The sequence below is a fragment of the Ammospiza caudacuta genome, chromosome 9 (genome assembly GCF_027887145.1).
Source record: "Ammospiza caudacuta isolate bAmmCau1 chromosome 9, bAmmCau1.pri, whole genome shotgun sequence".
NCBI lineage: Eukaryota > Metazoa > Chordata > Aves > Passeriformes > Passerellidae > Ammospiza > Ammospiza caudacuta.
The window spans coordinates 27,188,665-27,205,010 of record NC_080601.1 but is presented as its reverse complement, the minus strand read 5'-3'; the positions used below and the strand labels follow the sequence as shown (position 1 = coordinate 27,205,010).

General features: G+C 39.4%; 2 protein-coding genes across 4 annotated transcripts in view; one reads left to right on the top strand and one right to left on the bottom strand.

The window, feature by feature from the left end:
• SLK (STE20 like kinase) overlaps positions 1-15,941 on the bottom strand; it is a 49,496-nt gene extending 33,555 nt beyond the window's left edge. For all 3 annotated transcript variants that reach the window (XM_058810342.1, XM_058810344.1, XM_058810343.1), the window contains exon 1: positions 15,294-15,941. In XM_058810342.1, the coding sequence (XP_058666325.1) occupies positions 15,294-15,443 (150 nt within the window). In that variant the 5' untranslated portion in view covers positions 15,444-15,941. The remainder of the gene's footprint in view (positions 1-15,293) is intronic.
• A 340-nt stretch (positions 15,942-16,281) lies between these two features.
• Positions 16,282-16,346, top strand: part of STN1 (STN1 subunit of CST complex) — a 38,417-nt gene continuing 38,352 nt past the window's right edge. Inside the window, exon 1 of the mRNA XM_058810338.1 lies at positions 16,282-16,334. The gene's annotated coding sequence lies outside the window, so the exon portion shown is untranslated. The remainder of the gene's footprint in view (positions 16,335-16,346) is intronic.

Here is a 16,346-nt window from a genome sequence, read left to right as displayed (position 1 = left end):
GAAAACACAAGTTCAGCCAATGAAGAAGACAGCAATCTCCACAGACTTCTAGAAATTAAGATGAGTCAATAATTTCAAAGAAGTTGTTTTTTGCAAGAATCTTCACTGAGAGATGTTTGAAAATGCAGTAGTAATAAATTTTTAAAAGGGAGATAATTTCAATTTTTTGTTTAATTATAGATATGCTTGGCCCAAGGAATTAAAAACCAGCTAACTTCAGTTAAACCTGCTGAAAATTGTTGAAATGATGGATACAGAAGATTTATTCAAAAGTTAATGAAATGAACTATCTCCCAAAGAAGATGATACACCCTTGAACTACAGCTGATCAGCCAAACACTTTCCCAGCCTGCTCAATGTATCACAGCTACCCTACTAAACAGTTTCTTCTACTTAATTAAATTCAGTTTCTCTGTTTAATGCTGAGGAAAAAACCAACCAAACAAAAACAACAACAAAAAAACCCCACCAAAAACCAAAACCCAACCACCGCTGAAATAGAAATACAGATAAAAGTGCCTCTGTTTCCTACAAGCAAATGCTCCTCCTACAAAAGTGGAGGCCAGGGCTCATCCCTGACTGCTGAAGCATCTTTATGATCCTGTGGTCTGGTGCTGCCTTTGTGGCTACGCTCATTTGGGAGCCGTTTCCATGACAACTTCACTCTTTTAACATTATCCTTGTACTTCGTACTTACTGTGGTTCTTCTGTTTCCTCCACAGTTGGTTTCTGAGGATTCCACAAGTTATTTTTGGGAGTGGTATGAAATATAATTTTCATGTTTAACCTCATGTTTCCCACTAAGTATTCTCATTTATTCTGTGGTATTTTGTGTACTAGCTAAGTAGAGCTTCCATCCTGATTGCACATGCTTTGTGCCACTGAAATTAGAAGGAATACTTATATTCATCTTTGAAGAGTATATGAGCTGAACTGGCAAATATGTGCAAAATAACCGAAAAAATCCTTTACAGTAAACTTAACAGGAGAAGATATCAGATTTCAGCATAATTCTTACTTAAGCAAATAGATTTAAAACAGAGTAAAAAATAAGAAAAAATTGCTAAATACTGGCAAGAAAAAAACAGCCATGCTGTTCTATAATAACACATCTCATTTTCCCTTCTCTTGCTGCATGATGGCTTTCATAAAAGCAACAGGGAAAACCAGCTGACAATACTGGGAAAGCATTTGTAACTGAAGCATTAGGTGGTATCAGAGGTGTATGTGCAAAAGAGTTGCATTTTTTCCCAAAATTCACTTATAATAACTGTATATCCTACTTGCTAAAGCAGCATTAAAACACACTATACTGCATTGCAATCAACTCCTAAATTTGAGAAGAGGGAGGTGTGACAAATTGAGATTTATCCCCACAGTGCTAAGCTGCTTTGCCAGTATCTTTCCCCTGTAGAGGTCACTAACAGTTGCTGGCAGAGGTTCTCAGTTTTATCCAGCAGCAATGACAGCTCCAAACTAACTTAAACCTCCCAGAAAGACAGTAACACAGTGGATCTTCATCTTGGATTGCAAACATCCTACAGTTATTTCTTTGGTTTTGTGTCATTAGGGCAAAAACCAACACAATGCTTAAAGCTTACCAATTTATTTTAGTGACTACAGCTTAAAATTCAGTCTATTCCAATAATAAACACACCTTTATTCCAAACGATGTCATTAGGAGTGCTTCCAAGAAACAATGTTATCAAGAAATAATTTTTAATCACACCATAATTACTAATTTTAGCTGTTCCCTAGAATTAATACAAACAAGAAGTCAGAGTTGAAGCTGTGTACAGACTGTGGTTTTATCAGAAAATTATCCCACTGCCAGGTTGAGAATTTTATGATTTGCTTTTGCTTATTTTATGATTTGTCTGAATATAGGACTCAAAAAACTTCCAAGTCCTTCATCTGGGAAGTTTTTGCTGTAATCTTGTTTCTAATCATTAACATCTGTAAGGAGCTTTAGTTGACTGGAGCTCAGAGCCAGCATTCCTCCTGCTAACCCCTTCCCAAGGAGACATTTGGAGCAGCTGAAGCTCACTGGAGCCTTCTCCAGACACAGACACCTCGGAGTCTTTTGGCTTCATGAGCACCAAGTCATTTTGTTTACTCACACTTTGCAGACTAGTGTACATCCACAGATGTACAAGTATAGATCTACTACACTCCTTTTTTACTTTTTTGTCTTTTTTTTCTTTAAATACAGTGGCTCAGTCAACCCACAGTTCCTCAGAGTTAAATTACAAAACAAAACTGGGATCTGCTTTGCCCAGAGCTTTTCAGCCTGATCAGATGCAAGATGGCTACAGCTGTTTGCTGACCCAGCACAGCCATTCATTATGACAAAACAAGAAAAAAACAGAGCATCTGACTTGAGCATGGAGAATTCTGTCCTTCCCAACTGGATATCAACAAGTCAACAAAAAAATAAAGAAAGAAAAATGACAATTTCTTTGGGCTTTAAGAACCCTTCAACAAAGGCCTTCTGACGTTACTAGGGGAACTACAGAGCCCCAGAAATGCAATGTGGCATAGTCATTAAATTAAAAAAACTTGCTGTCAAAAAAAGTAAAGAATATTATTAAAAACTCTACATTTCACATAGCAGAAGGAAGGCATTAAAAGACCAGCACTAAGAATTTATTTTATGTATCTATTGCAGAAAATGATGACCTATAACAGATGTAACTTAACTGTCATTTAAAGTGTAAACATCTTACTAGCTCAAATATACAGCAAATTTAAGAAAAGGTTCTGTATAATTTGATACTGCAATGTGAGCCATGTTCAAATTTCACAATAAGCACAGCTAAATAGCCAGAGGGGAAAGATTAAATTAAACAAGATGAATGAAGCATCATCACCTCTTTTCATTCTTTGCCCTCTTAAAATGAACACAACAAATACAGAATACTTCATATGTTTTAAGGGAAAAACAAACTATATAGGCAGTTTAAGATTTAGTGTTTTACAAAGAGATACAGTTGTAGCAGAGGGAAAGGAAATGAGGCAATACATAAATACCACACTGAAACTGGCAACAACTATTGCAAAACTATCAAAGCATATATTCTGTTGCTTCACACAAACTAGTCTGTTAAAATGAAACTTCCTCTATTTCTAAAGAAGTAAAAGAAAGAAGTAGAGTAGCTTTAAAAAGTTTCAACTAAAAAAGCTGTACATCATTATCCCTCACTTCTAAGTGAAATTGTTACAGAAACTAATTCACATTCTATTTTTAGTATTCATATGTTTTAAAAATAAAATTTAGAATTATAGCAGGGACTCATTCATTCCTTACATACCATCTCTAAGGCAATCTAACAGAAACCAACTGCAAAGACAGCAACAACAACAAAGAAATCAACAATTAAGGTGTCATTCAGCACTCTGTAATGTAAACAAGTTATTTTCAAGTCAGTCCTACTATAATAAACTTTATTAATTATTAAATTCATTCTGCTGGTATATGCTATTTAATGCTAGTACAGTCTATAACTTGACAGTAGTTTCTCTTGTGCTGTAAATCCTGACCCTAAAGTTTCACAGCACCTCACAAGCACAAAATGAAATTTCAAAAGGTGCCTCACACAGCTCAGATAAGCTGGCTACCTTTGTGCTGCAAGTACAGTATCTCAAGAAATGAGAAAGAGCCTTCTCAATAAACATTTGTTATTCCTTGACAACTGGCTATTCAAGTACCACAAAAATAGCACCCTAGGTTCTGTAAATGAACTTCATTCATATTCAACACTGTAGTGGAATATGCTGCTTTCTGATGCTGCCTTTCAGATTAACTGTTTGGTTTGTTGGGGTTTTTTCAATTGTTGAATTTAAACAACTAAACAATTAAGAAAACTGACTACTCTGAGAAACTATATGAATGGAAATCATATTACTTATCAGCAATTCTCAAAGGAAATTTTAATTTAGAAGCATGCTACTGATGGTATTTTTAAAATTCTCATGTTCTATGCACTTGCTGTTTGACATTTTACTGATTAGTGTCATTTGTTCATAATTTACCTAGAATGCTACTGATAAACACAAATGGCCATGGGAATAATTGCATAACTTGATAAAATTATTTTTTAAAAAATCCAGATAAACAAATCAAGATAAAATTCTTCAAGTCTGTGAAAAAGCACAATGCACAAAATATGCAAAGCAAAATGTACTGTGTTACTCAGACACCTGCAACTAACAAACATTGATCAATGTAAGGTTTTCACCTAATGTTGGAACATTGTTCTTGCTCTGACAGACCTGTTGAGAGTCATGGTAACACTGAACAGTTAATGCTTCTTCCTGAACATCTCCTGTGCTTGTTCTTGCCTCATAGCTGTGTGGCAATGCTACTTTTCATGGAATTATGGAAGCTTCATCTTGTTCATGTCCTCAAGAAGTGATGTTGCATGGCTCTCATGAGGAGGCCTTGTTATGGGAAAATTACTTCATTTCTTTATTCTTCTCCTTCTCTCTCTCTTATGTTTTTTTTTCTTTTAATTGAATAGTAGGCTGAAAGCTTTTTGAAGCAGATTACTATCTTTTGTTGTATATTTGTACAGTGAGAGGGAACGAAGAATTCTGTTCCATTTGGAAAATTATCAAAGCCACTTCTTGCTCCAGAACACCTTACTCAACTCAAATTCAATTCAGTTTCTAACTCATATGAGTTAGATTTAGTGCCACATAAGAAGTCTTAGAAAATTTTCAATCTTTTCTAGCAGTTACTGAGCATACCCAAAGTAGAAAAGAGAATCACCACCTGAACTAAAACTGGGATCATGGGCTTCTAGTCAATTTGCAGTTATGCCTAAATAACAAAATGCACCTAGCATGGACATCAGTGGTGCTAAGGGACAAAACCACTGGCTGATAAAAACACCACTAGCATTTCCCATAAGTACCTTTTTCTTAGTAGTTGCTAACAGCAAATGGCTCCTACAACAGGAACAAGTCTATTTTTCCTTTTGTCCTGACTAAAAGCATTCATCTGACATAACTTAACAACTCCACAGCATTAATATGCCACCCTTTGACAGCTACTGAAACCAACACTGACAATGTGCTGTCAATTTTCCCTTCCATTGGCAGTGTCACTTGTCTGGCCCTCTCGTGAGCTGGTCTGGGCAGCCAAGAAGATTACATGGACAATCAGCTTTTGCATGGCTTAGTTCCTGAAGCAGATCAGCACGGGGTTGGCAAGCACCAGACCTGTCACAAGGAAGGATGTGGGAAGGACAATCCCCTGCCAGAACCCTGCCTGCACCGACCTGCGCCCGCCCAAACTGCTGTGGAAAAGAGTCACGGTAAGACCCTGACACTCCTCATTTCAGTGTCACTCCTGCACTTACTAAAACGCACTGCTTTGGACAGCAATGTGTTGTTGACTGTTTCACTTAGTAAATATCACAGTTCCACACTGTTTAAATGCTTTTTAGGGATTCAGAATAATCTTCTTTATATTGCACTGGCTAAAAGTGAGGTCCTATGTCAGGCCACTAAAGGCCACAAATTTACAACAGCATCAATAAACACTGAAACAAACACAACAAACAGCAGAAGAAAACAAGCCTGTACATTAGCTCCTTTTTATATTTCACTTTTAAGTGCTAAGGCCAGTGTGTGTGGGGTCTTTGTTTTTATTCAAATGCAACATAAAAATCAACAACCAGCTTATTGGGTTCTTAAGCTGGCCAGAACACCTATATTTGCTACCAAGAGACAGTTTGAAATTCAAGCTACAGCCAAGAGCAAATGGACATTGTCAGGTACCCCAGCTATCCCTGTCAACAGGAAACACTTGTCAGTACTGTTTAAGTGGTGATTTTTAAGTTTTCACACTTTCCTTCCCAGAGAGATGAAAAATAGCAGATAGGTTACTTTTAAACTTGGTTAGTACATCTCCACTAATAGCAAAAACTAGTTGGAAAGAGTGAATGACTAAAAAAGCTCAGCTTAACTCAGAGTATCCATTTCTCCACATTACTGGGATGATTTGAGGTTTTTTGGGGGATAATTCCTGCTCAAACTATTCTGGCAAATTGCCCCATGATGAGCACAGCTCACAGTGTGCTGTAGCTGCACAGACCTGAGTTTCTGACTCTTGACTATCCAGCAATGAAACCCAGAGAAATTTTGCCTGAATGGTGAACTGAAAGATTTGTGGCATCCACAGAAGAAAGTAAGAGAATGAGAAGGACAATCAAAATTATTAAAGGGTCAAGCTGTTGTCTTATAGTAAGCAGACTAAAAAGGTTGGGCCTTAAATAGGAAAAGCTGAAGGTGGGGCAGGAACATGACTGAACTTTACAAAATAAAAAAGGCAGCAAATGAATTGAATAAATCCTGATTGAGACAATGGTTATGAAGGAGATGAGGGTTAACTGCAACATTTCAATTTTTGCTGAGGCACTCAATTAACATTTCTCCACTATTGTTTTACTACCTTTTGATTACAAAGGTATTAACTTTTCCTGGTAAAATACTATTTAGAAATACAATTTTTAAGTTTTCTTCTATAATACACAGTGTAGACGTGCTAGAAAAAAAACCTTTGTTTTTACAGCATAAATCTGTTTCAGGAGAACCATTACCTGGGAGATAAAGAAATAATAAAATCCTGTGTAAAAGTCTTGCCAAGTTATTACACTATCACTGACAAAGTTACAGTAACTTTCCTCAGAACCCTTTCTGAATCACAGCTATGACTAAACATTTCTGGAGACAAACCCAGTTCCTTAAAGTCTTCCTTTAACAAGGAAGTCTCAGATTCTTCATATCAAGGAGATATGAAGAAAGCAAAGGGACAGTCTTCTCCTAGCTTATTACTAAATTACATAGATAAAACCCCAATTCAGCCTTAGGACAGGGATTCACCATTGCTTCCCTACCAAGTAAACCAATTGTGATATAAGGCACAATTTCAGTTCTGGGGTAATGGTTTCCCTGCCACAAAACATTTTAGTTCTGTTCACCAACTCATTTTAAATTGAGTTTAAATTAAGATTTAAATTAACTGCATTATTGCAACTGCAGAAGAAATCATCTAGTCGTCCTGAAAATAATAAAGTTCGTTAAGTCACAATGGTATCATTCATTTTCAAATTTTCAGAAACATAAATTTTCAGGATGGACACTTGAAGGTAACAGCCAGTCCTCTGTAGTAACAAGAGATTTACCCAATTTTAAACACTAATCAATAAATTGATTTGACTATTGCAGTATGGTCCTAACTTTTCACTTCTTCATGTTCTTCTCCACAGAAAATAAAGTAAAATTTGAAAATCATATCATAGAACAGCATGCTTCAGGTAGTCAGAATATTCTTTAAGGCACATTTTGTGTGGAACTTGATTCAAGCATGAGTCTAGGTTTGAGCAATTTCTTGCTCTAGGCTATAGGCAATCACCTAATTAGAAAATGGCTAAAAATATAAACATGCCAGGCAGAGGGGAAATACTTTGTGTCTCACTCAGCTTCCAATTTACAATTCATGCTTAGCTGCCTTACATTAACCTCTCTATATACACACATGCAATGACACAAAATACTGAAAAAATCCAGTCTTAATCTAAAACAGTTTTAAAAAACCAACCAAACAAACACCACCACCATCAGGGACAAATCTATAACTTTAATATTTTAACTTGCATTTACATGCAAAACTCCTTCAATAAACACCATATCCTCCTAAAACCAAGTATGGTAGTTTAAGCAGGTGAACTAAGTATTAGAAGAATCTTACATTAACATTTTATTGCAAATTTTTTTTGCTTCATGTACATCTTCTGCTGCATATACTCCAGTTGGTTTGTGTCATGAATGTAGAGAATATTCAACAGAAAATCTGAAATACCAGTAGAAATTAACATTTCCAGTAAAGCCTTCATTTTCTGTTGAAGTATGAATACCATTAGAAAATGGTTTGAGGTAGCCTACTAGCTTTTATTGAATATTAGACAATTTTTATTGCCTGACATCCTTCAAACATATTCCTCAAACACTGGGTCTTTTTTCTCTCTAATAAAAATTCCTTCCCATTTCTGAGTGGAGAAACTCTATTTCCCCATGACACATTTGAGATATATCTGAGACTTAAAATTTCTTTCAAGCTGTAATCATGTTATAAAGTCATTAAATATGGACTAGAGGGAGAATTTTATATGGTTTTGGAGAAAAATTATAAAACATCACTTCTTTTACTCTGTGCTATTAAATCAATCTGCTTTCTGTGCTATTAATTCCATCTGCTTTGTTTTCTAACTGTAGATTTCATGGCTTTTCCATCACTAGACATAGAAAACTGGAACAATCCAAACAGTATCAAGAGAAAAGATAGCACAAGCATTGTAGTTGACTAATTTGGCAGCTACTGTAAAATAAGACAATAAGCAAAAGAGGTGAGACACTATGAATTTGCCAACTCCGTGTATAATCTGAATATAATTAAAGGTTATTGGGGAAGCACAAAGAAGCAAAGACTGAAAAAGTATTTATAAATGACACATCAGCCACCAGGGTCTCAAGGAATGTATTTAAAATCTCAAATCAGAGAGTTTAATTACAGACTCCTCTTGAACACAGACGCAACTGCCACTGAAGGAAAATGATGTTTACAATCTTAGGAGATTCTCAAAACGTGGGTCATGGCCCACAAGACATGGAATTCCTAGGTGGGCTCAATTTAAACAATGACAAAATCAAATAAAAAGAAATCTCAGACTGGGGATTGGGATATTTGCAAATACAAACTCAACAAATTATTTCTAAAATATTGTTTACAGGGTGGTCAAAACTATAATTTCAGTCATTACCAACAGAAACCTTTCAACTATTGCTCTGCAACGCTGTAACAAGTGTGTTACTATTTGAAGGCTTGTAGCTCTGGAGGATCCTGCCAATGATTAAAGGTTTGACCACATTCTCTATATTCTGTTAACAAACCCCAAAAATCGACAAAACCCTGCCCAAAAACCCAGAGCAGAATTATTTAATTAAAAGGACTGCATGTGACTTAAGATAGAAAAAATATTTCACTAAGTCAGAACAGCTTAAAGAAGCTTCATTCTGCAATCTATTTGACTTGAAACAGTCACATTTAGCTTTGAAATGTGAAGTTTTTCTTTCCAGACAAGAAACCACAGTCCAAACAGTTACACAAACAGTTAGCTAAGAAATGTGATATATCAGATGACATAAGAAAAACAAAAGGGAACTTAATAAACATGAATAAAATCAAATAATGAGTTCCTATCTACTTAAGAGTTTGAAACAGTTTACATAACTATGCTCACACCTTGGAAAAGATGACTACCTTACCAAGAACTGATCATAAGCATTCTATAATTATCCTCCACAAACTGTCTGCAGTTTTAGTTCCAAATCCAACAGACAGACAATACATTACTCATAAGTTAAGTATTGTGATGCTGATTTCAGGCCAAGTGATGCAAATATGTCCAAAAAGTGAGACACGTGCTCAGCTCCTTTTGAATATTTCCTTGCTACAGACAAAAAGGAAAAGTAAGAAACAAGTTGCCATTTCAGTCAAGCAGTTATCTCAATCCACAATTTACAGATGACTTTCTGGCAGTACCATTTCCTCAGAAAACTTACTGGAGTGACAATAGGTGTAAAGAGCTCTGTAAAGCTTTCCCTTTGACAGATTTCCCAGAGTTTAAAACAGACACTGCCTTTTCCTTATCTGCTATCTTCTAATCAGGCTAAAACTGCAATAGTGTGAAAATAAAGATAACATTGTAGGGCAAGGCACCAAGCTGATCAGCAAGATTGCAATCATTTGCCTTCTATGAACTGTCAAACATGTTTTTCATCATTCACAGTAGCCCTAGAGGACTCAGGCTACTTTTACAGAGATGACTGTTCCTAGCAAGCCTTAAGTAAAGTTTAGTTCTATTTCACTTGTATTTAAAATGTCATATTGGCACCTTTTACATTCCTCTCTTGAGAGTAAATCAACTCCCATATCTCCTCTATGTGCTAATGCCTCAATGGCTAAACAAAGCAACCCAGCACTTTAGAGAATATTATTAATTCAGATCTTCTGAGGGCAACTGCACCATTCCACTGCTCCAGTTTAATGAGAGGTCAACTTATATAGTCAATTATGAATGACAATAAATTAGAAGAAACCATATTTCTTATAGCAAACAATTTTAATCAAAATTGCCAAGAGTTCTGCCCCACTGAGTCATTCTTCTGTATTGAACTTCAATTTTGAACATTTTCACCTGCTATTTCTTTCCAGGTCTGGGCTCATGGCAGATCCACATGAAACTCATTTTTGAAACACTGTGTTTGACTGGAAACTTTCAAATATGAGTTTATCTTCCAACTAGGACCAAACATGTAGGACTACAGACAAACTCAAGCAACATCCTTCCAGAGGGAACTATACCATCCAAAAAGGAATGTCTGCAAAGTTTCAACAGTTCTACCAAATTCTTCTAAAGAATTAGTGGAACTAATGACACCACATCAGTAAAAAGATAAAGAGTAGAAAAAACAAAGCCTATCTCTGCTTCAAGCTTAGATATAGTTAAGTGGTCAAAATCAGTTCTTGGGATTCCTAGGTTACAGATCTAAAAGATATCCACCCTAGGAAGCAGCATGATCCATTACTATCAGCTAGATAGCTTCAAATTGAAATATCCAACTGCAGGAATTTAGAACAATGTGCTGTAAGACCCAAGAGGTTGGGAAATATGAATTCTCCTTGTTCTGTCCTTAATTTGTTTATAGGTCAGACTAATTAATGCATTTTCTAGGATAAGAAAATAAGTTAATATGTTAGTGGTACAAGAAAAGTACTCCTCAACAGCTACCAGCAGTCAGTTCATATTTAAATATTAAAAGGAATTAAGAGCACATAATCATTAAATGACATAATTGGTCCAGTCTTATTAAATCACTACTTAAAAATTCTATTTGTTTCTACCTGCTGTAGAAGACATTAAGGCAAAACCAGGCTGTCCTGTAAGTCATATAGGCACATTATAGATAAGATGGTTTTCAATACAGATACAAAAGTGAAGCAACACCATTGGATTCTTTGACTTGAAGAAACACTCTTGTCAAAAGTCCACTATGACCTGCCAGAGATGAGCTGGTACTGGCCACTACTGCCAACAGAAGTAAATATGAACACTTAATGTAGTGATTTTCAGAGGATAATGCAATTGGGTGACGCTGTTCACCATGATTAGGGTTATCAGCTTGCACAAAATTTCTTCTCTGAACTCAAAGAAAAAACAGATTTTTTTTTTAAACCAAGCACCAGTTAATTCTCAGAGCTGGAAAACTTGTGCTAGATACTTCATATGAAGTTTTCATTTTATTTTCTGAACTCCTATGAAAATTTTGTATACAGAATGCTTCCAACATCTTAGATTTAGTGTAGTGAATATAGTGTAATACTATAAAGGGGCAGAACACTCCAGCTCAAACAAAGAAGCCTGAATGAAATTCTAAGCAGACAAGTCCAAAGTATTCCCTAACAATAATTAAAATATAGATATACTATCTCTATATACACATACCATATAGAGATACTCTGTCTTATATAGTGCCACATATGTTTTACTTCTGTAGAATCTGTTCCCACAGAAGACTTAAAATTAGTATATTTGTGCAGATGGTACCCATAATAATCATAATCGTGGCCAAAAGTACATTAATTTCTTGGAATAGCATCCCCTAGTAAAGGGCTCAAAGACAACTAGACACTATGAAAATGCCTTTCTGCAATGTAAATCTTGTATATGAGTGTACAATGTTCTTACTGCCAGAAGAGGCTGGCAAATTTTACTGAAATACAGGCCCAAGACTTTATTTAATTCAAAAGGTTAACTGAGGAAGATAAACATCATTAATGAAAATGCAGGTATCTGTAGCAAGAAAGAGTCACACATCACATCAGGCATTTGAATGGTCTGTTTTCACATGATCTGAATATTTACTTCTGTGAATTCAGAAAATAGTTTAAAGTTGATGAAAGTCTGAACACACTGATCTATCTTAAAGCAATGCTTACAATGTGCACAGAATTGCGATTTGACACAACAGGGTACTAGAACACACAATGCAGCAACATGATATAATAATGTAACCACTTTCTAAAGCAAACTGATGTAATTACAATAAGAGCCCATGTTTTTTTCAGGGCACTTAACCTAATCAAATCAAGAGCAGTTTCAAACTGTCCCTCTTTTGTTTTAGGAGCTTTTTGTGTCTGACTGCCAAATTTCAAAGTTGAAATCAGCCTTCAGTGTCCATCAGAACTCTAGGAGTCTACTCAGTTATTCTAAATAATCCATGAAGAGCACATAAAATTCTATCATCAGGAAACTCGAAATTCTCTTCAAGAGCCATCACCTGACTCTGAAGTACTGCTAGGATCTATAAATTGTAAAAGGACAGAAATCCACACCATTACTCATTAGCCAAGAGCAAAAAGAAAACAGCCTAAAAGTGGCCTCTTTGAAGAGCCTGAAAAGGGCCAGAATAAAATGTCCCACAGGGCTATAAAACCTTTGCCATCAGTAATCTGCAATTACAGAGCTCCCCTGATCACAAGAGACTTGCAACAGCAGTTGAAACAGAGTATTTCTGAACATTACTTACAGGCCTGCGAATACAAATGTATGAACTCAAAAACCCTTAGAATGCTGCAACAAACAGCTTCAAAGGAGATAAGCTCTTCTAGAAATTTGGCTAAGGTACTAAAAAAATAAGAAGGATCCTTGTACTTGATTGCAAAGGAGAATGAATCACAAGTTTTCAATGACCTTAAGTCTTCAGTACACAAAATGAATTATCACTGGACAGCGTTTTTAAGTAAATTATTTAATCAGGGAGGCTTCCCAGTACTGTCAGAATCATTTAGAGCTGGTTTTGAGCCTTTACTTTAATATTTGACACTTTGTTCAGAAGATCAGTTGCACAACTAAACTAATTACCCCTCTGTGGGAAATCATAGCATGCAACCAATCTAACCTACTTTTTAGAAATTCAAAGTATACAAACATTTGTATGGCAATTCCATTTTAACATGCATCTGCCAAAACGCTGTCACACACAGATCCTAAGATCTTAAACAAAGGCAAATGTACTTTTGGCAAATGTAACTGACACTAGGGTGATGGGGGGGTTGGCAAACAAAACAAAATCCATTACACAAAATGAAAACCCCAACCCCCACACTTCCATTACCTAAAGACAAAGTCTTCAAGCATTCTTGAGAGCTTTGTTCTGGCTTATAGTTTGGAATCCAAAATTTGAGAAGGAATTGAATGTCTATTCCTGCAGCTTCTCATTTGAGGTGTATGTCCATGAAAGAACAACCTAACACACCTTTCCTGCTTTCCACAATGTTTCTTGGGAAGCACACTCAGGTGTACGAACACAAGTACAGTTTGTATCTGTGTGTAAGCCTCCTTCTCAAACTATATGGAAACAAAAAGAATGCTGATGAACACATGCAGTAACATATTTTTTAAAAGGGGAATTTTTATCAGTAATACTGCCTGTTAATTCTCATAAGGGCCAACTGGTCAACTTCAACAAGTTGACCAGAGCAACCACATCTGTAATGCTGCCTACGATCAATTTCAACAGTGAACTCTGTCATTTCAGTCAGAATTAAATCTCGGAAGTGAAAAATGACATCCAAGTGGAAAACATTCTCCTGTTTCTGTACAGAGTACACTGAAATGCAAATTTTACCCGGTGCCTTGCTCAGACACCTTCATCAACTACTACTGCTATACAGATGAAGGGAGAAGAGGTTTGAAGATGGGAGGGGAAGAGCACGTGGGGGAAGAGGAAAACAATTTAGTATTATATCTGAGGCATATTTTCAGAAAATGGGAATCAAAACTCCACTATGAAGCTCAAATTAAGACTTCAATACTCTGGAAGCGCTGTTAGAGATGTTACGTGTTTGTGGTGAGCAGGCTTTATGACAGATATGTTCCCAGCCTTTTAAGAAAAAAATCCCAGAAGTCTAATCTTCAAAACTGACCAAAGAACCACCATCTAGACTGTGTACTACACCAGCGTCTAAATAAACTAAATGTTCTTAATATAGAACATTGACACAAATTCCTTGGGTGAAATGACCCCACCTAACATTCTGACCGTACTGTGGCACTTCTGCTCAAATATACAAACAGGTGATACCACCACAGTACAACAGAACCTAAAATAACTTCTGCCAAAAATAGCACAAGTTTCATGAGCACCCAGATTTCATGAACTCTCAAATGCAGTACTCTAAATTTGTTTCTTGACCGAATTAGCTCTCAGAAAGACTGCAAATGCCATCCTCTCGTGCTATTTTCTCTTCATCTCCAGAAGCAGCTCCAGAGCTTCAATTCGTGTCAGTTCCCAATTCTCTCATGCTTATCCACCAGGATGTTTTTTCCACGCTATCCATATACCAAACATGGAGTATTAACACCCTTTCAGGAAGGGGCAAGCAGCTGAAGATTTGCCTGAAAGCTGAAGTCTCGTCAAACACTAGCAGGGTTGTATCTGTGCCATTGTAGTCCACTTGGCTTGATAAATTCTAGATAAGGTTCCTTAAAAACCCTACTTGTACCAGTACACTTAAAGATTTAAAGAGCAAACAACTGAGAGAAGTTAGGAGATCCAACACATGGATTCCGGCACACAGGGAAAGCCACGAGAACACAGCTGTTTAATTCAACTCCACATGGAACAAGATGGGAGCATGCCCATTAAAGCGACAACAGCCTGGCTCTGTGCACTACACACAGAGTCAGTTTTACTGCTCATGGGGTTCCTTCCGTACAGGGAAAAAAAAAAAAAAAAACCAGTATGAACTTCGGATCTAAGAAAATGCAATCTTTGTAAGGTTAGGAGCCATACTGTACACGAGTCCCAAAAAACCCAGAACACAGAGAAGTGAGCAACCCAGCAGCGGGCAGGGTGGAGCAAAGGCGGGACAATGACCTAATAGGTCTTTTCTATCTTTAGTTTCACGAGGCTCCGTGGCCAAGAGGCGCCGGGATGCCCCGCTCAGCCTCCGGCCGCGTCCCCCCGCAGCGCTCGGCGCCCCAGCCGAGCTGTCCCGAACTCGGCGCTGCCAGAGGGATCCCGAGGAGAGGGAGCCGGCAGACAGGAGCCCGAGGAGAGGGAGCCCGCAGACAGGAGCTCGAGGCAGCGCTGCGGGCACCGGCAACGCACCGAGTCACTCCTCAGCTACGGGAACACAAGAGAGCCGCGCTGCCCGCCCTTACCTTGAACACTTTACCGAAAGCACCATCGCCCAGCTCTCCTATGATTTCCCAGAACTCCTCCGGGTTCAAATCCCTCTTGACGTGCTCGTATTGTTTCTTCTTCTTCTCGCCGCCCAGCTTGAAGATCTTACGAAAGTTGAAGAAGGACATTTTGGCTGCGGCCGAGGGATGGGGCGGGCGGCGGTGCTCCCTCCGCCCGCCGGGACCACCTGGCGCGGCCGGGGATGCCGGGCGCGATTCCCACGCGGAGACCAAAGTCTTGGCGTCGCCCGGGAGGCGCCGTCACTGCGGGGAGACAACACCCCGCGATGCCCCGAACGGGGCCGGGCTCGGCGCTGCTCTCCCCGACGGGCTCGGCGGTCCCTTACTCGGCCGGGCCGGTCACCATCGCGGCAGCAACAAGTGCCGGTCTCGCTCCTCGGGACGGGCGGCGGCGGAGCCGGAGGAGGGGTCACGGCTCCGCTGGGAGGGGGCAGCCGCTGCGCGCCGGGCAGCGGGGAGCGGTCACGTCCCGCCTCGCAGCACGGGGCGGATGCAGGGGGGGGCGGAGGCTGCCCCGCTCCAGGCTCCCAGCCGGTGTCCTCGCGAGCGGCGTCCCAGGGTGGCACCGCGGCGGAAAATGACGCTTCGCTGCCGGCCTCTCTTCCACTCGCTCGCTCCCTCGCCCTGTCGCGGAGCGGGGCCCGGGCGGCTCCGCTTCCTGCGGGGCGGCACCGGCGGCACCTCCGCCCCCTCCGCCCTCGCTCCCGCCCGCCGCCGGCGCGTGCGCCCCGCGCTCCCGCCCCCCTTCCCGCGCTCCCGGAACCGCCTCGCGCCCCTCCCGCCGCTCCGCCGCCGGCGCACGCGCAGCAGCGCGCGCCCCCGCCGCTCCCCCTTTTCCCCGGCGCGTGCGCACGCGCCGCACCGGCAGCACGCGCGCGGCCCTCCCCCGCCAACGGCTCGGGCCCGGCACCGGCGGAGGGAAGAGGCGGGGCTTGTCCTGCCCACGTGACGCGGCAGCGGCCGCCTCAGCCAATAGGAGCGCGCGGAAGCTCCGGGCGGGTAAGTCGGTGT